The 23,938-nt window shown below is 40.5% G+C and overlaps 3 protein-coding genes and 1 long non-coding RNA gene across 5 annotated transcripts; 3 read left to right on the forward strand and 1 right to left on the reverse strand.

Moving 5' to 3' along the window:
• The first annotated feature begins 175 nt into the window (after positions 1–175).
• Positions 176–3,225, forward strand: LOC135945157 (uncharacterized). 2 transcript variants are annotated; one of them, XM_065492626.1, is made up of 3 exons: positions 176–326; positions 825–2,740; positions 2,851–3,225. In XM_065492626.1, the coding sequence occupies exons 1-3, from the start codon at positions 319–321 to the stop codon at positions 2,958–2,960; spliced, it is 2,034 nt and encodes a 677-aa protein (XP_065348698.1). In that variant the 5' UTR covers positions 176–318; the 3' UTR covers positions 2,961–3,225. The 2 variants fall into 2 exon arrangements, with proteins under 2 accessions (XP_065348698.1, XP_065348699.1); XM_065492627.1 differs by having other exon boundaries at positions 177–326; positions 828–2,740.
• Positions 3,226–4,597: 1,372 nt separating this feature from the next.
• Positions 4,598–7,296, forward strand: LOC135945248 (CLIP domain-containing serine protease B4-like). The gene is made up of 9 exons (XM_065492808.1): positions 4,598–4,750; positions 4,816–4,927; positions 4,980–5,138; positions 5,287–5,440; positions 6,111–6,319; positions 6,375–6,523; positions 6,579–6,746; positions 6,794–6,953; positions 7,004–7,296. Exons 1-9 carry the CDS (start codon positions 4,739–4,741, stop codon positions 7,210–7,212), a joined length of 1,332 nt encoding a protein of 443 aa, XP_065348880.1. The 5' UTR covers positions 4,598–4,738; the 3' UTR covers positions 7,213–7,296.
• LOC135945159 (uncharacterized) lies at positions 5,449–6,053 on the forward strand. The gene is made up of 3 exons (XR_010575407.1): positions 5,449–5,587; positions 5,637–5,760; positions 5,811–6,053. It is a non-coding gene; the product is annotated as an uncharacterized LOC135945159 (long non-coding RNA).
• Positions 7,297–8,126: 830 nt separating the features above from the next.
• On the reverse strand, positions 8,127–23,873 carry LOC135945158 (pro-interleukin-16-like). Its single transcript, XM_065492628.1, has 6 exons — positions 23,730–23,873; positions 14,757–14,887; positions 13,617–13,966; positions 11,367–11,798; positions 10,799–11,087; positions 8,127–8,737 (listed from the first exon to the last, which is right to left on the reverse strand). The coding sequence occupies exons 2-6, from the start codon at positions 14,881–14,883 to the stop codon at positions 8,601–8,603; spliced, it is 1,335 nt and encodes a 444-aa protein (XP_065348700.1). The 5' UTR covers positions 14,884–14,887; positions 23,730–23,873; the 3' UTR covers positions 8,127–8,600.
• Positions 23,874–23,938: the final 65 nt, after the last annotated feature.

The following is a 23,938-nucleotide window of genomic DNA, read 5'->3' on the forward strand; positions in this document are numbered from 1 at the left end:
TTTAGAAATAAGATATATTTACTGAGCAAAATTAATGAAGAAAATATTTTATTCCATCGTCAGCTCTTACACAATCTCATCTAATAAAATGACTCCAAGTCTTGATCCTGAGGCCCTCTCGCGCTTCTCGGCCGCATCAGCCTTTAAAATGCTTTTACAGGGAACCGGTTTAGCCTTTAATTCAGTAGGCAACAAAAAAGGCCGAACCGAGGTCATAGCTATTTTGCTGAACATAAGGAGAGGTGTGTTTGCCAAGATAAATATGTCAGTTTAATAGTCGTGGTAGACCTGCACTACGTGCTCGGACCTTCAGCAGCTATGCGCTGGTAGGATTATTTGTCCACAACATAATTTATTTTACTTTAATTTTACTTTATATCAGAACTATTGTGCAAATTATTTATTAGCTCTGGAGGGAGATATCGCTTGAAAACAAAAAAGCGTAATGGTTGACACGGGGACGATATTGCGAATTACCTGCTTTCTTTTAACCCTTTTTTGGATGTTGATTGTCAAAAAATCATGACGTACGTTGCTCCTGATCGGTCAGCTTGCAAAAACTGATTTTACAAAATAACTTAGCGTCGTGTGCTGTACTGCCTGCTAATTTTGTTAGTTGACATAACAACGGTTTTCAGCATTCCATTAAACTCTTGCTCGCATCATTACAAATCAAGCCGCTTGATAAAAACAAATTTTATATAAAAAAAATCTCTAAAGCTTTACTAATTTAAACGACATGACGTTAAAGACTATTTTCCAAGGACCGTATATTTTCAGTAAAAAATCATTGATTTCAGGAGCATTATTTTTCGCTGTTACAGCAGCAGCGGGGCCAGTGCTATGAGATGGAAAATCGTTGTGGCTCTTCTCGGAATAACCCTGCTCCAAGTGTGCAGTGTTCAAAGCACCAGAAGCCCTAATTTGTGCAGACTCTCTTCCTCTCAGATCAACACGCTTTTCGAAGCGGTGACCTTTCCGAAATTTGTCGACAGATCGCTCAACGCTTCAGCTAGCACGATAAATGTGCCGGACAAAGTGTGCCAGAAAAAAATCGACGATCTTAAATACTCGATTGACGACCTGGTGGTGAATAGCCAGAAATGTGCAGCCGGAGAAAACACGGCGTGCGTGGATGCAAAGCACGAAGCAGTCAAAATTAACATCAACAAGCTAGTTGCAAGATCTGAACGAGATACGAGAGACGAATTGAGGAGGCTCGAAACGAGAGTGGATGAACTGTATTCCCAAATTTTTGAATCCTTGCTAGCTGAGCAAAGCTTCGTGAATATCGCTCAGAGCGTCAAGTCGAAAATTCAATCAGGAAATTACAAGGATGCTGCGAGTTTCTTCCTGAAAGCCACAGACTCGAAGAAGTTAGACCAATATGATGAGATTGTTCGATCGCTAGATCTGAATAATGAGGATTCAAAGAAAGTGCTGCTGTTCATAAAAGCCCTCGAAGTCAGTCCTATTTCATTTAATGTGGCGCAGGGCATCGCATTTGAAAATTTTACAGCGCCGAGTTTTTTGTTTTTCCACGACGTAGTCAAGTCTGCTGTCGAACACAAGGACTTCACAAATCAACAAGTGTATTTCCAACGGAATTTCAGAGCTCTGTTGGGGACTTTAATCGATAAAAAGAGAAGCGTCGTCAAGAATCTACTCACGACTTTGGAAAATGAGGATTTCAGCACGATTTTACAAATTGAAACATATTTCGCACCACAAAAAATTACTTCCCTTTTACGAGATCTCTCCACGGAAGTAATGAAGCAAAACGTCACAGATGCCGTTCAACAAATTATAAAAATTGCATCAAACCTGAAGGATTTAGGCAACCAGTGCATTATTTTGGAAAATGCGCATCAGATAATTCAGCAAAGAAATGCAGACTATTCCATCGAAGCGTTTCAAATGTGGCTGTACGCAAGGAAAACCGTGAACGAGGAACCCGACTTCAGAGCCCAAGAAATCGATTACAGGAAGAAATGTGTCACAGTGCAAGATGACTTGGATCAGTACGCCGCCACAAATATCAACAATTTTGTAAAAATGTATGACGATCGGCCGCGTTCGCTTTTAGGCTTCTTTTACATGTATCCTGTCACGATGAAATTTTTCCTTCCTGATCTGGTTGAACAAAAGTACCGCGGCCAAAGAGGCTCGTTGCTGAAACTGACGGCTTTTTATTACAAAATCAACCGAATGGAGGACTCGATCATTTTTTTAAAAAGTCTCGTCGACCAGCTTGTCATATACGAAGAAACAAATAGCTTTGAGTCATTCCACATTTTCACCGAGTTGAAAGTGATAATGAGTCTCTCCGAGTATCCCAACGCTGGAAGCATTTTCAAAAAGAAATGCAACACGGCAAAGAGCCACATGCCCAAGTGGATGGGAGAGCTGATTTGGAAAGACACCGCGAGCTGCAGCCTCACAAATAGATTCAACGGGCACGTCCTCTTGTGCTCAAACTTGTCATCAGACGATTTCAATTCCATCTACACTAAACCCCCCAAAGGAAACACAGGCGAGAAATGGAAAATTGTATTAGAACCTTCAAATGGTCGGCTGGTCCTGCAAAACAGGCAGTTTTCTACCTCGTTGCTGCACCACGGCGAGGGGCTACCAATGCCGCGGGGCACTGACATGGGATGGAATGGCTGGTCCAATCACGAGGGCGAAAAGTGGAAAATTGAAGGGGTCCCTGGAGATTTTGTCAAACTTTATTACGCAGGTATGGTACAAAATTAAATATTATTTATTCGCCCAAAGCTGTCACACAGTCAAAATATATAATTTAAATTGCGTTATATTATTTTCACTGATTAAATTAAAATGTTTCAGATGGAATCTACTTGACAGGAAGCAATAGAAGATGCAATATTGGATATAATTGTGTCGATTTAAAGAGAAGTACGCAAGACCATCTGCAGCAATGGAAATTGCAATGCTAGAAATGTAAAAATCAACAACAGAAGACATTTAAACAGCTTCTGATTTCTGATTCGTTTGTATTTTGTTTTGTCTGAGTTTCAGGGACGAAATTTATAATATAAACCAAAGAACGCAATGAATTGTTGCGTTTTATAAAGGAAAATCGTTGTTTAGTGTGTATAATATATTGATATAAAACAACCGTTAAAAATTATTGTAAAACACGAACAGCGTTACAAGTGTAGTGCCGCTGCATTAAAATAAATAATTTATCAGAAAAAAGGGGTTAGAGACCATTATTTGACGTGTCAGGGTCCTTAAAAATTTGTGATATATTGCTTGCAGCAGTTTCTAAAGAAGGAATTGTTTTATTAATGCTAGAAAAATTTATCGCGGAAACCTGCGGTAGGCGCAGGAAACACTAGGTGTTAATTAACAAGATTAACAAGAACAGTTATTATTTGAGTTGTATGATTTCAGAGTTAACCACAAATTGTCGGCGGAAATAAGGGCTTGGTTTGCTCTACGACTAAATTAATGTATATTTACTATTACAAAACAAATATTGCTCGTTTGTTAAAAAATCGACCAATGCGCGTATTATATTTCTTTCCATTAAAGCTCACGAAGGTTAGATACCAAAATGATGTAAAATATGAAAATTTAATTTTAACCAAAGGTGCTGAGAGAAGCTAAAATATAACTCATGCGGGGGAAGGAGTGCATAGTTTACCATACCTTGCTACTGGAATGAGTGCCAGTGAAACACACCCGTCTCCTTTAGGGGGTGCAGCTCGTCTAATGAGACACAACAAATATTTTAGTAATGCAAGCAGAGGGAGCGAACTGAAGGGTCGCGTCTGCGCGCAGGCGGTAGGCACCTGATCAACTGTCAGGGGGCTGCGTAGATGGATATAGAGGTTTCGGAAGATAGAATGAAAAAGGAGGGACATGGCAAGTGACAAGTGCAAACTTAGCTTAGCAAAGGCGGGAGGTTTAACCTATATTTTTTATGGGTTTAGCTAATTTGAGATGGGGGATGTCACCATGAAAGAGTAAGAAACTCGCAAAAACTCGCGTCCCAATAACATGGGCGCCTTGATTGGAGGAATAACCTAGTTTAATTAAAAGAACAGTTCCTGCCCCCACACCCCAGGGTCATTTTATTCAAACGCAAAACATTTTCGTCCCGGAAAATTAATTCACGTGCTAGAAAGATGCATCAGCAGCATGTGCGGCGAGTTGGAAAGCGTTTGCCATCCTAATTTCAAGTCAGAATTTATTGGACTCGATCGTCATTGCAATGCAAGACGAGTCAAACGCATATACATATTTATTAAAACCGCAAAGAAGTTCCAACAGAAAAATGACAACAATTATTTCTTGTGATTCCACCTTAATTGTTTTCTATAATAAACAATTTTTTAAACAATTTGCAACAGCTATAGTTGAGACACGTAAAACGTTTGGATATTTGCCTTGAGCGTACGTTTTCATTTCATATGACTTTAAAAAATTAGCGAGACAGAGTTAAAGTTTATCCATGTTCTTTCGTGGAATTTGTTTTTCCTAAGAAGCTGTATAATCATCGGCGAGACCCAGGTAAGATTTTTCTAAAAAAGCAGTCGCTCAAGTTTTGCATTTTCATCGCTGCCTAACAGATGTCTCGTGCAAAGCTAAGTGACCACTTAAGGAGGAAATGTTTGAAAGGCACCTTCGCAGAAGGTGAGCTCTTCTCAATCGGATGAGTTGGTTGGTCTGTAAGCATTTGATTTAGGAAAAACAAATACAGCCAATTATGGATCAGGTGGTGAGTGCCCAAACATAAAATATCCGCTTTTTTTGTTAAATATAATCATAAATATATTGTTTTAGAAATGTGTCGTTATAGTGTTTTTAATCTTTACAACGTTACTGCGCCAATTGAAAGCTTTTGAGTGCCAACTGCCCCGAGAAGACGACACTATTACTAAGAGTCCTCAGCCAGGTTTGAATTTTATTATTTATAACAACTTTTTGTCCATTTTTCAAAATATAAGTTTACTATGGAACTCCGAGTGACGTGAGTGTGGAGGGCTGCGGCTTGCAAGACCCAAAAACCCTGACGGACAGTTTTCCTTGGGATGTCGTTGTTTATTTTAGAGAAGACGTGTGTGTTACACCAGGAGTGATCATATCTCCAAGGTCTATATTATTTGGTAAATATATGTATTGATGTTTTTATTTAATGGTAGTTTTAAACAATTAAAATATAATTTACCAAAGCACATCAGCTCTATGTACTACCATTTTTGGAGCTCTGCTCTGAATAAACTTAAAAAATAATTACAAAAATTTAAATTTTAGGTCTAGAGAGTTGCAAACCGGAGAAATATCAAGAAATTACGATGTTTATAGCCGGGATTCATGCAAATTATGCGGCAGCTCCTCAGATGAATGTAAAACACTTTGCATTCACATTATGCAGATTTATGTTTGTGCTATTTTTCAGGCAACGTCGGTAAAATATGTTAACCAGACCTTAACAGCAATTGCGACATTTAATATTGATATAAAAAGCGTCAAACCAAGTGCGAAACCAGTGTGCATAGCGAACGAGGAACCTACTGCAAGTCCGTTGTTTTTCGAGACGTTTTTGCTCTCAGAAGTAATGAAGTTAATTTTGACGAATTATTAAAAAAATGAAAATGTTCAAGGAGGATGAGATCGTCAACACACAATTTACTTTACGGGCCAAGGATATCTGTGTAAAGAAATTTAAAACGCCAGATCAGTGTGCCACGTTTAATTCTTCTCAATTTGCCTGTGTCTCACTTACAGGTAATATATCACCTCTTGAAATCATTTTTATTCTTTTTCCTTTTCCGTAGGACGAGCAGGCGTATTTGCCAGTGCTGAGTTCATTTACTCACAAATGGACCATCAATTTTCTTCGAAAGAGGAGCGTCGGTACTTTTTGGGCGGGAAATTACACAAAATTTACCCAGAGCCGTATGCTCCTTCAACTATTATTGAACTGATGAGCGGGAATTCGCGAAATATTCTATTGAGAGACGTGCCTGATTTATATGCGCTGTTTCCGCCGTTGGATTCTGGATCAAAGGAGCATCTACCTGATAGTAAAATTATTTTTAAACCGCAATTGCATGGGTTTTTTAAATTTCATATTTGTTAGCTTCTTCATTAGAATCACTTGGATGCGGACGTCCGCAAGTGCCTTTTGTATCGCTTGTTGCTCACGGAACAACTGTCCCACAAGACGAGCTGCATTTGTATCCGTGGCATGCTCTTGTTGAGGCTAACTATTACAACGACGAATTAAAAGTCATTAATCATTATTGCGGGGGAACGATAATTTCTGAAACAGTCATAGTTACAGGTGAGAATAAAGGAAATTTAATTTTCCAACGGAAAATGCATCTAAATTCTTCCAGCCGCCCACTGTCTCCTGTCCGAAAGCTCAGTCGCAGGATCAGTGACTCGCTACGATCCGCATGAAGTCAGGGTTCATGGGGGAGTCTTCAAAAGGTCTAATACGAAGGAAGTGTTAAAACAAGAAAAGGACTCAAGGCAGTCGAGAGAAGTCATTTTTTATATAATAAATGTCGTATGTGCTCAAACTGATTTTCCCAAATTAGGTAAAACAAATTATCACACACCCCGAGTACGTACTTAATGCAAACACTGACGACATTGCCTTAATCATCGTCAAAAAGGCATTCGACACGTCGTCGATACACGTAAAGCCCGCTTGTTTATGGAATTCAAACGCATCACCAGATGTGATTGTTGATGCGTACGGATTGGTAAATTTTTTATGTTACTTTTATACTTAAATAATCATTCTAAATAGGTTGTCGGCTGGGGTTTGGAGGAAACTTTCAAGATAAACGACACTTTAAGAGTTGCCGACATCCCTGTAATCGATCATAAAAAATGTTTCTCTGCGGACAGGGAGTTTTACAATAATCGCCTTTGGTATGGATACAATTTTTGCGCAGGAGTCCAAAACGGTAATAATTGTGATCATTATCACACGCCGTTAATTAACTCACATTTTCAGGAACTAGTGTTTGCAACGGCGACAGTGGCGGTGGTTTCATCCTTTATAATGCTAGTGCACGCAGATATTACTTAAGAGGAATCGTCAGCACTGCTAAAGCACAAACGGTCGATGGGAAAGCGGTGTGTGATTATTCTACCTACGCTCTCTTCACTGATGTTGCGAGATACGTTCCTTGGATTATGGAGCATGTTTTAAAAAATATTTGAATAGCAAAATGGTTTAATACCACTTGATGAAATAATATTAGCTGTTTTGCAAGAATTCCTAATAAAGAATTTCATAAGTTTCGAGTCAAAAGTTTGTTGAATTGCACCTCTTGTTTTTTGTTTTCATTGATTGACGTAATTGATTTATGGAAATGTTATAAAAGGCTTAACAAAGTAATAACACCTGAAAGCACCCCTTTCAGCTGGTCAGGAGAGGTTGAGAAGAGTCAAACGGTGTGCAATTTTGCAATCCTGTTGGTTGCAAAACATGAAAATGTCAAAAAAATCAGGTTTTTAAGTGTAAATAATCTAAAACAAAAAATCCATTCCCGAATTGACAAGAAAAATTTTCAAAATTCAAAAAAGTTAATTAGAATCCAAAATTTACAGTTGGAACCTTTTGACCTAGACCTAGGACATTAAATTTGGTGTTAGTTCGATCGGGCTCAGCGTGAGGAATCCAATGGACACCTTATTTTTTAAATTGACATTTCGTCTGTCTCTATTAATTATTTTTTCCTTGTTGCATGAGGAATCACACATCATGCAAGACACACACGTTGTAAATTCCTGAATCAATTCCTAATTTTGTAAAAGGTGAATTTTAATTAATCTGGATGACCGCGCGCATTCATTCGTGCAGAGGAAGTTGTTTTCACACAACAAGCAATAGCAGATCCATTTCTCGCTCTTGGCAAATACCAAAAGACATCAAATTAATTTTCAAGGCGCGGCATATAATTATACAGGGTCTCTCATCCTTTTCGTCTACCGTCGTTAGATGAAGGTTGTGAGAAACCCGCTCTCCTTTTTTACGACGTAATTAGCACTGTGCAAACACAGTTTTCTGGTTGTCCGCCGAAAATTCATAAACACGTTAGACATAATTTGTAAAGAAAATAAACATGTAGCCATAATCGTCATGTTTGATTCTTTATTCTAATTAATCATATATATACATAATGTCAAGAACTTAAATATTAAATATTGCACTTTAAAGAGACATTGATAGGAGAACAAAATTCTACAAATTAATTTTGTTGAGCTGGTGGTCGGAATTGTGACCGTTGATGACTAGATTATCTGATTTGTGAGAATTTCCGCATTAAGTGCGTTGGCCATAAGTCCTGATGCACCGGTTGGTGTTAACATTTGGCGTCATAGTTGCTGGACAACATTGCTTTTGTTACCAGGGTTCGCAAAAACCGCATTTTGTATTTGGAAATGCAGCAAATTATATACACAAATGTAATTGAACATTAATTATGTTAAGTAATTGATTCGAGATTAAAAAAAAATTAATTTAGAAAAATGCGGAAACCCTAAAATGTTTTTCCGGCTATTTTTTATATTTATTTGCGCATTGCAAAATTGTCGAACCCTTTTTCTTAAATTGAAGTTCTTGGTCCTCTGCGCGTGATTCTCAAGCATATCTCTCCGCTCTTCACTTTCTTGAACAGACCGATCGCTTCTGCGTGAGAGAGGCCGCTAACGAGCTCACCATTTACAGACAAAATCTCGTCACCTGAAAGCAGACAAAATATATTTTAGTTACTTCACAGATAATTTAATTAATATTAAATTAACAAATTAATTAATAGTTTTAATGTAACATGTTTTACTTGAAACAAGATATAAAAATGAGAAAATATTTTCAGCGTGCCGTTTAAATATTTCGAAAATCGGCTGAAAGTTTTCATGCTAATCAATCGGAGAGGACTGTTCTTTACTGTAAAATCACGATTTATTTCCCAATTTAGGGAAATTTGCCTCAAATTTCGCAAACCATTGGATAGATCGCAACGAGAGGGAACAAAATCAAGCGAAAAATCATTGAGAAATTAAGAAATATCTGAAATTTAACGGTTCCTTGGTCCCGATTTGAGAGATTAACTGTTGCTAAAAATTTAACAAACTACTTGCTATAGTCAACAAAGCCATTGTCCTTAATTGTTGGCCTGTAAAGCTCTACTTAAATAAACACAATGGAAACAACATGGGGTGTGATGCAATTTGTAAGAATGGCAAACACAAACAAAATCGATCTCATTGATTCAGCTATGCAGGTCTGCCTCTTCTCTGTTTAAACTTCATTTGTGTAATGGATAGGTGTGGACACGCCCTAATCGCGTTAATGGGGGTTGGAAATCACCCTCGAGCGTCACCACGCCACAGTTATTTTCTCCCCCGAGGGAATCAATGACCAAATTATTTCGGAGAGAGAAAGAGCCTGCCTGCCTGCCCCGACGGGCGGCGGACGAGAAATAATATTGAATTACTCGGCGCAGCGGCCGCCAGGAGGACTTTTATGGCCGCTCACGCGACGAATAATATTTTTAGGCTCTTTCTTATGTCACTTCTTACAAGGCGACAAGGACATTATGCAAAACGAAATTATTGCAAGAACCATGTTCTGAGGTTAATGTCCTGTTTGCACCTCTGATATACATTTGTTAGATTTTCCGCTCTGATAAATAATTTTTTATTTTGTCCTCGTGTGGGTGGCCGGCCAGGTCTATTTTATATTTTAAGGCTCGAGTGGGCACGCAGAAAGACACCTTTCAACGAGAAACTATTTTCAAGGCCTCTATCAAATTATAATGTAGCTTTTGCACCTGCATGTGTGTGGCCCGCGCGCGATCTGACAAGGGGAACGCAAAGATTAATCCGAAAAATATGGGGCTATTTCGATAAAATTATAGATAAAAGACTTTTCCAAGTTTACATTCGGAATAAATATTGATTTTGTAAATATCAGAAATTTAACGGATCAAGGTAGTTTTATTTTTTTTTTTAAAAAAAAAGTTCAGTTTCATTAAATCAAGCTCAATTTCCGATTTTCAACGTTTTAATCAACATTTCAAACGGATTTTCCGGGAAACTCGGCAGAGGAAAATATTTTTCATCGTTAGTAAAAAGTTGAATATTTAATCATCTTTCCGAAATTCAACAGATTTTTTATCTAGAACGCGTAGCAGCAAAATTATAAAGCCCAACTCGTACCTATTATATTATTTTCAAGATTTTTCACTTAATCTAACAGCTATTACAGCCGTAGAAAGTTTTGTAATTTCGAGCTGTAAACGTCCATAACTTGAAAACCGCAAAATCATTTTTTTTTCGGATCAATAGGTGTGTTCTCCTTATGTGAGGAAAAAATACAAAATCAACGCGCCACTGCCTTTGCACACTCGCTTCCACAGGTGAATCACCGCGGAAGATAACCAAAACAAACTCGCGTTTATCTCCAGGGACTATCAAAACTCGCGGAATATATAAATTCTCACGCGTGCGTGCTGCATTTAATTCGAAATTCAACTTCTGTCAACTTCCGGAGCGGCTATATTGTGAAAAGTGCAGGACGATGTAAATAATTATGATTATTTTTAAACGCTGTCGAGACAGACGAGATTGCAAAGGTGGAAAGAGGGTCGTTGCCTTTGGCTAATCGCGCGCGGGTTGTAAAAAGTCGATTTTTTTCAGCAAAAATTCGCGAAACGACCGCAATTATTCCTCGACTTCGCAATTAAACAGTCGTTTTTACGGCCGCATGTATTTTACCGCCGAAATTAAGGCCCATTAATACCTTCCAGCAGTTTGTGGTTCTCGGCCGCCTGGCCGTCTGGGAAGACACTCTTCACGAACACCCCGATGTCACCCTTGGGCGAGTCCCTGCCCCCGACGATGCTGAAGCCTAGGCTCTTGTGTCCCTGGCCTTTCTGGAACTTGACGTCCAGCAGCGAGGTGGTAAATTGGCTGTGGATTGAGGTCATGCTCGTCGCTGTGGTCAGGGTTGGACGGTGCGTCGTCACGGGGGTGGACGCGGAGGAAGCAGTCGGGGTGTAGGAGGAGGTCCTTGAGATCACCAGCTCAACCTGAAATGATTGAAACTTTGTGATTTTTGTTAATTTAAAATTAAATACAAAAATGTCCAAATATTTAATTTTTCGAGCCAGTTTTTTGACCAGATAATATAAATTACATATAAACTATGTAGAATGGGTAGAAAGTGTCCAAAATAAGAAAATCCGCGAATAATGGAAAATTTCAAACAGTAGTGAATACTAAAAAATTCATTTTTTCGGAAAAATAGGTGGTCTTTCCTTGGGAAAACGGTCAAAGGGGAATAAATTTGAATTATTTTCAATTCTCACCTTGGTAGAGCTAGTATCGGCGAGAATGCGCTGCACATCGGTAACGGGCAGACCGCGCAAAACGGCGCCGTTGACGCTGACGATTTCGTCTCCAATCATGAGTCGTCCGTCATTCTTGGCCACGCTGCCATAGTCCAGCGCTTTCACGAAGAAGCCGTCGCCGACTGCGACCTCGGACGAGACCTGCAGCAGCCGCCGCGGCGCCGCGTGGATGCCGAGCGGCCGCATCCCTGACGCACGCTGCAACCTGATCATCTTCAACTCGGGTCCGTTTGGCGGGCGGCACGGCACCCTGTAGCTGCCGAAGCGTGGAGCGCAGCGCTCGATGACGCGCGGCTCGCACAAGGAAGCGCGGCTCCGGCCGCCAGAGTTCGAGTTGCTCTCCTCGCTGCTCGGTCTGTCGCTGTCGTAGCCAGACTCGGTGGATGGCACCTGAAGCATGTCAATAATGAATTATTTTTATTTGTTTTCTTCCAACAAATACATCAGATTTGACTTTAAGCTTGTTTACAATCACTTTAACGCTGAATTCAAAATAAATGTGTCAGTGAATTTTTTGCCTGATTTCAATTAATTCCTCTTGTCTCTTGTCCTGTCTCCAAAATAAGTAAATTCCCTAAATTTTGAAATATTCGTGATTTTACAGTAGGGAGACAATGCTTGATTAGCATAAAGTTTTTCAGCCGATTTTCTCAGAGAATTAAAAGGCAACCTGGGAATTTTTTGCTCTTTCCCATTTTCAAAAATAATTTAAAGAAGGGTAAAATGATGTTTCATAATATTTATCCACAGCTTTATTTTAAGCCGATTTGAAAATCCTCCTCATTGCAATTCTCACAAAGGGATATTAAAAATTCTTTCCTATTTTGTCACACCTAGATTTTCCTTCTTGTAGAGTATTTATTTTTGTTAACACTTTATGCAATATGACAAACAGTGACCCTCAATTGTTCCCCTTTACATCGAGAAAAGGCTGAATTGCGTGTCCGTGAATTGGTTGCGCTAGGATTAACGAACAAACATCGCAGAGTTTGGTGTTATGCGATTCGTCGAACGATTGGCTTGATCGATTTCGAACGGCAAGTCTTTTGACCGCGCTTCCGCTACTTCCTGCCAGTCTATTTATATAATGTGAAACACCTCAAACACGCTTAAAAATAAACCATTCAAGGTAAAATAAAACTAGCTAATAATTTATTCGTTGGCACCGAGAAATTATTACAATAATCGAAATAGTCTTTTTGGAACCGGTACAGTTTAACCTAATTCGAGTTGATGAATTAATATGCATTATTGTTGCTATTTTAGATGGCTATCTAGGGGAGGTCATTTCAAGTCGAACGGTGTGCAGTTTTTGTAAATCTGACGCTTAGAAGCCGAGATTTGTTGAAAAACGTCTTTGTCTTACAAAGGTCGTTATTATATTAAAAAAACGGTGCGTCAACAAAATCTTCTAGGAGATCAATTTACAAAAACTGCATATCAATCAACTCGTATTCACATGCTGAAATAAGATGAAGTGGTTTCAAAGGGATAAACGATCAACCCTGTTTCTCAATGAGGTGCAAACAACAAAAAATATCCAAATTTTCCGTTTTTTAGGGAGAAAAAAGGGAGTTGAAGGATTGGCGCCCTTGAAATGCTTCTGCTATGTAGGGGAGATTAATACTAGTCTAGCGGTGTGAGGTTTTTGAAAATCCAGCCAATAGAAACTGAGATTTGGGCATGTATATATTTCTCAAAAGCAGTAAAAATGGGAATTTTAGGGGAATGCTCAATGAATGGGGAAAATTCTTAAAAAAAATGCTCGATCCCAGGCCAGAACTTTGTTGGCAGATGTTAATAAATGCAGAAGCACATGAGGTTTTCATAAGTCTTCATTGTAAAACGTCAAAATTTAAGGCAGCTTCTTGGGTGTTAAGCAAACAATTGATTTCGACGGAATTTTCCTGCTGAACTAGTTTCGGCTCTACACAGGACAAGCATTTTTTCCTTCAAAAGTGACGAATCTCACTTCGCAGCAGGGTGTTTCTCCTTTTGTGCTTTTTCAAAAGAGATCTAGTTCATTTAAAAAAAGTAGCCTGCCATACAAGACCATTTATTTCCATCCCCCGCCCTACGCTTGCCTTTGGAAACCTAACAAGCTTTAAAACGTTTCTCTCCCTCCTCCACGCAGAGAGAAAAATCATAAATCACGGCAACACAATGCTCTCTGGAGCTTAATGGACCTGGAAAATTAGTCTCACGCACCTCAAAGGAAGTGATGGAATGGGGCCGGCACCTAGGAAACTGTCTCATTCCAGGCTCCTCAGGAAGAGCTGCGAGCTTGGAAGAGCGCAAGAAGGCGTAGGGGAAGCGGCGGCCGATCTGCGACAGGTTGTCGCAGCTCAGGGTTTTCGACGGCGTGGTCAGCGGCGGCGGCTGGAAGAGGTCCTCGGCGGGGTCTTCACCCCTCACGTAGCTCAACTGCGAGGTCGAGCAGCTGCGCATGAGCTGGGTGGGTGGCGCGCCGTTCGCTGACCGGCCTGAAGGGGTTTCTGGCCGCCGAAGCAGCTCCAGCTTGCGGCCCACGCGACGTCCCCACGTGCTCAGCATCGTACCTGCGAAAACGCACGGCGCGCGGCGCGCGGCTCGATTAATTCACGAGAAGCAGTGGGTAGCGGCAAAGAAGGGCCGAGCTTTGAATTCGATATTCAAATGCTGCTTTTCTTCCCGCAGTGTCGATTTCCGAGGGGCTTTGCCCTGGGAATTTTCTCAAGCAAATCGTATGAATCATAACTAGATTTAAAGATAATAATTTCCGTCGCAATGACGCTGTCAGATGTGGATAATTTTCATATTGTCACGCGGTTTCACTTTGTTTTTGCTTGGATGCACAAGTCGCTGAAAAGTGTGAAATTTAAGAAAGTTTATAATTTAATTCGAATTTTGCTGTGGTAAATTTCTAATTTTTTTCCGGAACATCTGATCGATTTTTTTTTAATTTAAAGGTGTCTACAAACCATAATTAAGCAAAAACTGTATTTTTTAAATCAATTTTGAAATACTGGGCCATTTTAAAACTCTCGAAAAATCGATAAAATCATCGAATGAACAGTTTTCCAGTTTTCCACCACTTCACATCAGGAAAGAGTTTTCTTGTTAAGTTTAACACAGTTTTTGGCTTTTCTTTAAAGTGAAACTGTTGAACCTAAGAGTGTCTTTATGTGCCAAAATTTAAAAAGATGTAATTGCGCGAAATGAGGCTGATCGAATAATTACAAGGTAATCTGGAAATCACCAATTTGGGTCAGTTGGCTCTTCACACAGCCAAACTGCTGAGATTTTGCCAACAAAGTGCAGTTATGTGCTGGTCTGGTAAGCAATGCATGCAGTCGCTCGCTGGCTCACCTTTTTTCTGAGGAGACGGGTCTTCAAGGACGAACGCGGGCACCGCCTTCACCATTTGCCAGTTATCCTGCTCCTTGTCCGAACTGGACAGCGAGGCTTCCGAGTGACGCCTCCCGAAGAACCGCATTCTTCTGTATAAACATAGATAGAAAAAGTGAAATTTTACAGCATGTGCGGTGCTCGTTCAATTGCATTGCCGGGTGACGCAAAAAATAGCAGAAATTTCTTGCTCGATTTCAGTTTACAATTTCGCGGGTGATTTTTCTTGCTCAACCGTTCACTTGGCTGAAGACATGACACAAATTTAAACGGTTTCTCCCAAGAAAGAAAGAATTAAAGAAATCGGTGTGCTGAATGCGGAAGACGTGCGAAAATCTGGAGTTTGTCCAATGCGACTGACAGCCGCGCGGAGAACTTTAAATAAATAAACCCCACCGGGATTCGGAGAACTGCATTCGAATCGATTCTCCTCCGTGCGCTGCATAGTCTCTGTGCTCTGAGTCTGACTCTAATTCTTTCCTCGCGGCGGTGGCTGGGAATAAAATTAAGCACGATTCACTCTCGTAGATTTGGGTTAGCAGGGGACCGGCCAGGAAAGCGTGAACAATTGTCAACATGCAGAGCGGAAAATTGAGCGGCGCGGCGTTTGCGCGAGGAGCCCACAAACAACTCAGGTGTGCGACACACAAACGAGACGCGAATAGTAATTAAAGGAGGAGGAGAAGCGCAGAGGTTTGCCGCAGACGAATAACAATCACAATGTGTCGCGTATCTTTTTTGTCTTTATTCAATGCACATCCGCAATCGAGCAGTGCACATCAAGATAGAGAAGAATTGATTTTACGGAGGCTGATTCGGAGCGGCTTTCATTGTGCAGACGCGAAGACAGATGCTTCAACAAAGTTCAAACGGACGACTCTTTATTGGCATTTGCAAATTGAACATAGACTCGTTTACTATTTTATTGTTACTCGGAAGAGAAATCTGACAAAAGATTTTTTTGCAAATCACGACTTTCTGTTTACTATACTAACTGGGCATTGAGGCGCATTAAAAGGAAAAAGGCTTTTCATGATTTCCATTGCCCTCGTTGTAAATTACGCCTCTGTTACTTAGAAAACGTATTCACACGCTCGAGTTTTGTGTGCGGTAAGAAACGCACCTTCTAACAAGAGAAAATCGATTCCTGAGGGTTGAATTAGATAAGACAATCAGTTACGCGGACGAAAATTCAACAAAGTAGGTGAAATTTTAAATCTCGAAACTAGCAAAAAGTGCATCAAGAAAGTCAGCGACCAATCAGGGTGCGGTTCTATGATAGACTCACAGCTAGATCGAGACTACAGCGACACATTGGCAGCAAACTCAATTAAGCTGCTGACAGATCTGCATTGTCGCCAATCAGAGATCGTCATTCACTTTTCTTCTTGAGGCACTATTTGGCTTTTTGCTTGGTTCAAACGGTTTCTACACGTCCTCAAATCATCTTGTCGAACTGTTGACCGAGTAATTCGGCTGCCTAATCTAATCCGATCCTCAAGTATCAATTTTGGCACTGTCAAAAATAAAATGCGTCATTATAGGTTGGACCAACTAACTATCATTATTTGCAGTTGTGTGTGCGTGAGAAAGGTTTTGTGCAGATTAAATCTCCGGTGAAATTGGCGTACGTGCTCATTCCTTATTTTTTCTGATCAGAAGAGAACGATTCTTCCCAACCAGCATAGTGGATAATTGCAGAAAATTGGCGGTCATCAGGCGGCGCTTTCCAAAAAATGCGAATGCCAGTCACGTCGTGCAATTTTTTATTCGCAATATTCAATACACAAAATGAATTTAAATTACCATATAGCCGAGCGTGCGGAATTTGCATTTGTTAATGGCGGAGGAGATGAATTATTTGCTTGTCATAGTCGCGTAAAATATGGCCCTGAAAACTATCGCTTTTCGAGAATGCAACCGTTCTGAATATTTAAAGACACAAGCAAAAGGTCTCGTTGCGCGCATTCATTAGATAAAAGCTGCTCATTTGATTTAAATCACCAACAAAGTGGGACGCGGCGGAATGCTGGCCGCGCGCGGCATTACCATAGGAATGGAGGTGAATGAAAAGCACAAATGTCCTTAAGAGGATTAAAAGCAGAGGCGAGGCCGTGACTAAAATTGGATAATTGCAGTGGGCTGCTTTGCCTGCTTTGCGAGAGTCAAGATCAAAATAGAGGAGAAAAACAACTTGATTGTCCACTTGCACTTTCCCAACGACAGCTGCCGCGTACGGTGTGAACTGAGCAGCAATTCTCGGATAAACACACCGCGCACCGAGAGCGCACTGTTGAGTGAGCGTCGGTTTCACTTTCACCGCGCGGCACCTGTCGTCGCCCGCGGCCCTTCGCGAGCACACACACACACACACACACACCGCGCGGGGACCACTCACGGTCCAAGGCGATCGCACGCGGCCGGGCACCCCTGCTCTCAAGAACATTACGTTAGAAGTAGAAGCACCGGCCAATCAAGCCTGAGCAGTTAATCTAACGATTGACTCTTAATAACACGAGTGCATTTCTGCTCGAGTTGTTGTGTTTATTGATCTTCTCGGACGCCCTTTAGCTAAACAATGGAATTGTACGCTGCGTACCTTGTCAATTAGTAATGGAATTATAATGTCAAATGGATTTATTTGCTAGCGCCTCTGACGTTGTTTATTAATACCCAGCTGCTATGTCGATTCACGACATAAAAATATTTTTTTCCAATATATTACGTACACATAATTTTTGTTACGTTTGGACTGCAACGAAGCAACGCGCAACTAGTTGTGATGATATGCATCTCTCAAGGTTACGCAACTCCACAAAAATTGAACTACTTTCTGAGCATGGAGAAATTTACCTTTACGAATAAATGCTGGCTCAGCCTACATAAAATCCATAAAATGAATAATACTGACTGAGAATCGATTATTTTTTTCTATGACCTCTATGATGTTCAGATAGGACAATTAAATGAGTTAGTTTTAAATATTATTACGCATTTTGAAAAGTAATTATTTTGGAAAAATCAGTAAATCGATTTTAAGCTGAAATTTTAAGTTAAAACGTCATATTATACGATTTTTCCTGCGTTTTGCAACACTTGTAATGCCTTTTTTTATTAATTTTCTCGGGAACCCCGCTCCTATTTCAAATTTCCTGTTCTGTCCGTGGTTGCTGTCCACAGAGAATCCGGTAGACGAGTTTTTCGATATAAAAAATGCAAAAAAAAAAAACAACCTAATTCGTGGACATCAATTAGTCATGGTACTAAGTGGAAAAGAAACAAAACCTTGAACGTTTGACACTGATTACTCTCCTCAAAAACATTTTCTAAACATATTTTTTGTGCTAAGAACTGAATTAAATATTTTCATATTCCCATGGCCAACTAATATTGCAATTTAATCCCTTAAAACTGTTATCCATTTCTCAAGCATTTATTAAATCCATTTAGACAATTCGCACTGAGCTAAACCATATTACGTTAAGATTATATTTCTAAAAAATTCTTAAGTGGTATATATTTTTTATCCTGTTTTTGTTTATGTACACTAGTTCATTAAGTGTCGGCCAACGACTTTTACTACCTAAATAATTTTTACAGTTTGCTGAGCGAGCAACCAAGACAAGGCTTTTGTTTTTCCACGGGGAAAAGCAATTAGGAATCAAATAAAGTGCTATGGTTATCTGTCTCTATTCAAATAAAACTCTTTTTGGGTATCAAACAAACAAATAAATAAATGTAAAATACTCCCACGCTGATGGCAATTAGCATGAAAAAATCCACGCCAAAAGGTCACGGCCATTGTTGGCGAATCACGTGGGAATGAAAAGCGCAGAAAACCAAACACGCACATGTGCAGATAAAATTCACTCTTGCTGCGGTTTTGCAACTCGAGTCAGCCAGCCGAGTAGATCTTCTGAGTATGGCGTTTTTTTATATCAAGTGCTATATTGCGGCTAAACACGAGTCGCTGCGATCTCGATTTGCTCACGTGCTGCTCAGCAATTTTTTCACTTAAATGCACTCTTCTTCTGTTTCCGAGCCGCCACGTTTTGTTTCACCGAGCTTTTTTCACTCGTCTCGTTCGTGATCTGCAGATTATGTACCAACCGATCCAGATATTTTTCCAGGGTTTTGCCTATTAATACATGCTTCTCTGGTTTCTCTTTTCTTCTTCGCTTACCTCCAGACCGCGAAAATTGATTTGTAGCATTCTGGTGCTTTCTCTCTGCCAAGATCGTTTTTAATCTGCACGACCGTTTTGTGCACTCAAGAACAATGCCATTTTGTGTTCGGTCAGGCAGAAAAATTAAATTTCTTTTTCGTCTCATTCAGAAAATTCATCATGAAATCTTCATCAGAAGCATGCAACCACCGGCGTCAACAGTTTTCTACCAAAAATTTTAGGTGCAGTGATTAATAATTGTTGCACGGTGATTTTTCCTAATTTTTCACTTCATTATGTAAAGTTGATTTATGAAATAGTAATTTTATTTTATGAAAGTACTTAAAGGAGTAAACGCATGTTCTCTTAAAAAAGAAATTACTAAACGAACTGTTACAAACAGGTCTGGCATTATAGATTATTCGACTGCCTCACCTAATTTGATCATTAGAAATTTTGGCGCTGTCAAAAATGAAATAATAAATGACAAAATGACAAAATGAAAAGGGCGTTAATTGGAGCTGGAACATGTCGAGATGAACTAAGTTTCAACTTCATATCAACAAAGACAGCAGAGGTCCGGTTAATTATTCTGCATAAAAATAGTTATTGTTATTTTTTTTAAATAATTTTTCTGACTGAGATGATAGTTTGGTAGTTTTAGTGCCCTGAAAAAATGTTCCTCATTCGAAAATAAGATTTGCTTGTTGGGCATAAGCCATAACCTCTCACCGGCATTTTTGCGGCTGCTGCCACAAACGCAATTAAGCGATTCGCAGAACGAAGCGAGCACTCAACAATATTGCGTTTTAATGTTACAATTTTCTATCGCGTCTCGACCTTTGGCTCCAGATAGACGCGCGGCGGCAAGAGTGACCGCGCAGCACGGCTGAGGGGCCAAAGATGAAATCGAAGCGGCACGGCACTACAACTGTGGGGAAATTATCGCTCATCTCGCAGCCCGGCGCGTAATCCCAGAACACATCTCTCGCAGCTCCGCACGTTAAATTATTAGGATATAAAATATATTTCTCATCTCCTCTCTTGCGGTCGTGGCGCGCGGAGAGAAGAGAAGAGAGAGAGAGAGCATCAACGCGCGCGACACAAAAAACTAACTATCCGCCAGGAATGAAGGATGAATACATCGCGGCCAGTTGAGGCGTGAAGGGCAACTTTTCCTCATGATATACACATTTTTTCCTGACACCTGATGAGCCTCACAATAATCACAGTTGCATCCGACACAGGAGTTTTTCTGTCTACCTCATTCAAATAAATGTTAGAAAAACCGGCTCTTTTTTAATCTCTGACTATTTCAGCAGGAAAATCTGGTTTTTAGCACGTTCAAATCATGGCTGAAACCACAAATCATATGACGCTGGAAACAGGAAACGAAACCTGACCGAAAACTGATTAGATTGTAAGGCTAAAAAAAGAAATCCCTTATGCTAAAAGGCAAAATTGTTGTTTGCAAAAGAACTACAAGGCTGGCCATTTGCATTCTTAATTCTATCCGGCCGAATCATTGCCTTGATGATGAGAGAGCCAGTTCAGTGAACCAAAATTAAAACATTCCTGCAGAAGCAGCCAAGCGTGCGCTTGGATGAAAAGAGCGACTATTCAAACGCTAAGAAGCAATTAAACATGTCCCAATAATCAATTACTTTGCCTCTATTTTGCACGCTCACGTGAATCGCTGTAGCAGATTTTTGGTCTGCTGAACTTCTAGTGGCGCTGGCTAATTAGAAAAGTAAGCCTTGTATAAACAAGCATCCCTTTGACTCTTGCACGAGAGGACACGACGCTCTGGTGAAATAAAATAAGAGCGTGTGGCGCGGCGGCGAGAAAAGAAAATCTGTTCGCAAATTATATGTACGATTGTAAAACTAAAAAAATCTTTCCTGACCATTAAGAGAGCCGATGCTGTGCGTCTTGGCTCATTTTATTTGACCAAAAACAGCACCTGGCCACTTCCCGGCCATCATAAAACCGGCATCTCATTTGTTTGGGCACACCCCACCTTGGCTGGCCATTCGAAGATGAAAGAATAATTTACAGTAATGCGTGAGTGTGTGTTTTTGCCTCTCTCTTTCTCGTCAATCGATTTTTTTCACTGGTGCATTTGCGTGTCTGCTCCATTCGTAAGGCTTCCGAATCACGAAAGCAACGTAAACGCTGGCTGCACGCTCCGTTGAAGCTGCATGGCGAAGCTCGTCTCCAAAGTAAATAATACGAAAACGTGTCTGTTTTGTATTCGGAAATTGTGAGAGTGTGCGCTATGGCATAGGCGAAACGAGCCGCTTGATGCACGATAATCATCTCTTTTCACACCTGACCAACCTCCATGGCTTCTGATTGTTTTACATTTTGGTTAAGAAGAAGTTACTAATTCTAGGCATCTTCTACGGTGATGAAAATCTCCTTGGTTGCTTCTCTGGTCCTACGGTATCTTTGAAAAATCATTTTCAGGAAAGATTTAAAAAATATTTTTTAATATTTCACCGGTTTGAAGTCGCCAATACAAGGCGTCAGCTGTTACTTTTGATTTTAAAGTGCTCCCACTGCGATTTCAGACTCAATCCTGCCACCAAAGCATTCTTCACTTTAAATTATTCCTTTAGATGCGCTAAAACAAAAAATCAGTCGAGCCAATCACCGTAGAAACGTTGGAAAATATTTTTTACTTCAAAAATATGCTGTTCTCACGACTCTACGCCAATTGGCTCGACCGATTTCGGTTTTCAGATCGTCTAAAGAAAACATTTTAGGTGAAGAGATGCACGGCAGCAGGATTTAGTCAGAAATTGCAGCGAAATGTCTTTAAAACTAAAGTAACCGAAGAATATAAAGGACTTAAGCAACTGTATTTGTGTAAAAAAATGGAACATTACCGTGTTGCAATACACCTCTGCCTCTCCCTAATATTCACCCTAAATCAAATCAGGTTATTTAAGAACAATTGGACAAAAATAAACACCGGTGCGTAGAAGATCTGATTGGGTGATAAGTTTGCGTGAATTCCTCGTGTGCACCTGTTCCGCAATCATGAGAGGATAATTTGTATAATTGAGGGCCTGCTATATAAAATTTTAACACGTATTTTGCCGCTCGAATTAAATTACAGATATTTTGATACGGGAGCCATGCTGGTTATAAATTTGGGTTAATTTCTAGTCAGAAAACGCGTGCTCAGATGCTAGATCCAGTCCAGATGAGGCATTTTTAACGGGTTTCATCGCATTAACAGCCTCCTCGGGTCGTCTCAGCGCTACTAATTACCAACAATCCAAAAAACCGCTCCAATTAAATTAAAAGGCAGAGTGCTCCAGTTTTCGCTGCTTTGAGTGGAATCATCTAATGACTTTTCATCAGTCTCTCTGTCAACCTTTCAAGCCAATTAAATGCAGAATATTTTCCTCCTTTTTTGCGATCGCGCGCATTCTTGAGAGCTCCTTGCCAGCCTCTCTCTGGGTACGAAGGAATGCAATTTCGTGGCCGGAATCCGTGCAAGTGCTGCGCGAATATTTGAAGAGATGGCCTGAGTATGCGTAAAATCTGTGCTGTGCAAACGAAGCGGCGGGCAACGCTGGCCAGGTGCGTCATCTGCTCTTAGCACTTTCACGGCTCACTGGCTTTTCGTTTCAAAGTCAAGGGCTGCCACTTTTCTCATTCGCAGGCCAGCAAGCCTCCACAAACAAACAACTTTTAAATGCCATCAGTCCCACACTCAATTTCATTAATGCAACGCGTAAAACTTCACGCAGCGAGAGCAAAATATACGTAATGTTCATTCCAACCGGCAGCCTACACATTTAATTTAGAATTATCCATTTGCAAGAAAGAAATATATATATGCCGCGTCTCGTGTCTCTGCCATTGAATTTATGGAATTTATTAATTGCGCAGGATGTTTACTTCCCTCAATGAAATAGCTAAAAATTGTTAGCCCTGCGTGGAGCAGTAGTGGACAATAACATTCCAGTTTCCAAAGAACCTCCGCAAACAAAACAACTCTGCTCGCTTGTACCGCGCTGACAGAGACGCAAACAGTTTACAGTCCGTCAGATGCGGGCAAAAGACTTTATTTAGTCCGAGTTGAGAAGCATCACTGATCACTCCTGTTTGCATTTTGCAATTTAAAACTCGTGCAATTAACTTTGGGAAAATTTCACGCTCCTCGGCTTCCATTTAATTTAATTGCAGGCGTTTCTGAACTCACGGCAGTAAAATGAATGTGTATTTAAAAAGCACGCTCGCGTTTTTAATTACCATTTTGCATCTCTTATCCGAGAAATCAGGAGCTCGGCGTCCTCGGAATCATTCACTGACGCAACCACGAGCTCATCTCTCTTGCATTGCAAAAGCAGAGCACACACACACCAATCACGTAAATATAATAATGAAGTTGTGCATCGATGTCGGCCAAAAAAATCACGGTCCGCCGCGGCTGAAGGTCACGCGTAGTAGGGTCGGGCCTCGATACACAGTATCTTACTTTTTACAATACACAACACACTCACGTTCGGCCGGGCGGCACACAAACATTTTGTCCACAGACGCAAAAAAAGCCGCAGTTTGCGGTCAAAGCGAGTGTTTTGCTTATAAAAAACAGTTTTAATGGTCAAGGGAGGAGTGTCATTGATCCAGTAGCCGGCGCGCGATTATCAGGCGCCAACACGCGAAAATAGAAGTGTCTATTCGATTTTGTCGCGAGATTAAATTATATAAATAAAAGGAGATTGAAGAGTGAAATGGGGCTTTGGACGCACCTGTCTGTTGAGTTCGAGGGTTGAACGAACGGGTTGTGGCCGCGATTCTGTCCGTCCCTAGAGCGAAGCACTTGGCTGCTAACAACGCTGCGCCCGCGACTGGTTGCCACAGAGACCGGGCACACACTGAAGCACAACACGGTCGGAGGGAGCAGCCGCTGCCGCTCCGTGGCCAGGGAAAACTGCGCTATAGGCCGCGCACTCTATGT

The sequence above is a fragment of the Cloeon dipterum genome, chromosome X (genome assembly GCF_949628265.1).
Source record: "Cloeon dipterum chromosome X, ieCloDipt1.1, whole genome shotgun sequence".
Taxonomy (NCBI): Eukaryota; Metazoa; Arthropoda; class Insecta; order Ephemeroptera; family Baetidae; genus Cloeon; species Cloeon dipterum.

Excerpts from the sequence above, each read along its gene's own strand:
- LOC135945158 (XM_065492628.1), bottom strand. The coding sequence starts at position 14,883 with ATGCGGTTCTTCGGGAGGCGTCACTCGGAAGCCTCGCTGTCCAGTTCG. Across the intron at positions 13,967-14,756 it reads CCCGTCTCCTCAGAAAAAAG|GTACGATGCTGAGCACGTGG; the intron begins GTGAGCCAGCGA and ends GCGTTTTCGCAG. Across the intron at positions 11,799-13,616 it reads ATTCCATCACTTCCTTTGAG|GTGCCATCCACCGAGTCTGG; the intron begins GTGCGTGAGACT and ends GACATGCTTCAG.
- LOC135945248 (XM_065492808.1), top strand. Across the intron at positions 5,139-5,286 it reads TCCAAGGTCTATATTATTTG|GTCTAGAGAGTTGCAAACCG; the intron begins GTAAATATATGT and ends TTTAAATTTTAG. Across the intron at positions 6,524-6,578 it reads ACTCAAGGCAGTCGAGAGAA|GTAAAACAAATTATCACACA; the intron begins GTCATTTTTTAT and ends TTCCCAAATTAG.
- LOC135945157 (XM_065492626.1), top strand. Across the intron at positions 2,741-2,850 it reads TGTCAAACTTTATTACGCAG|ATGGAATCTACTTGACAGGA; the intron begins GTATGGTACAAA and ends AAAATGTTTCAG.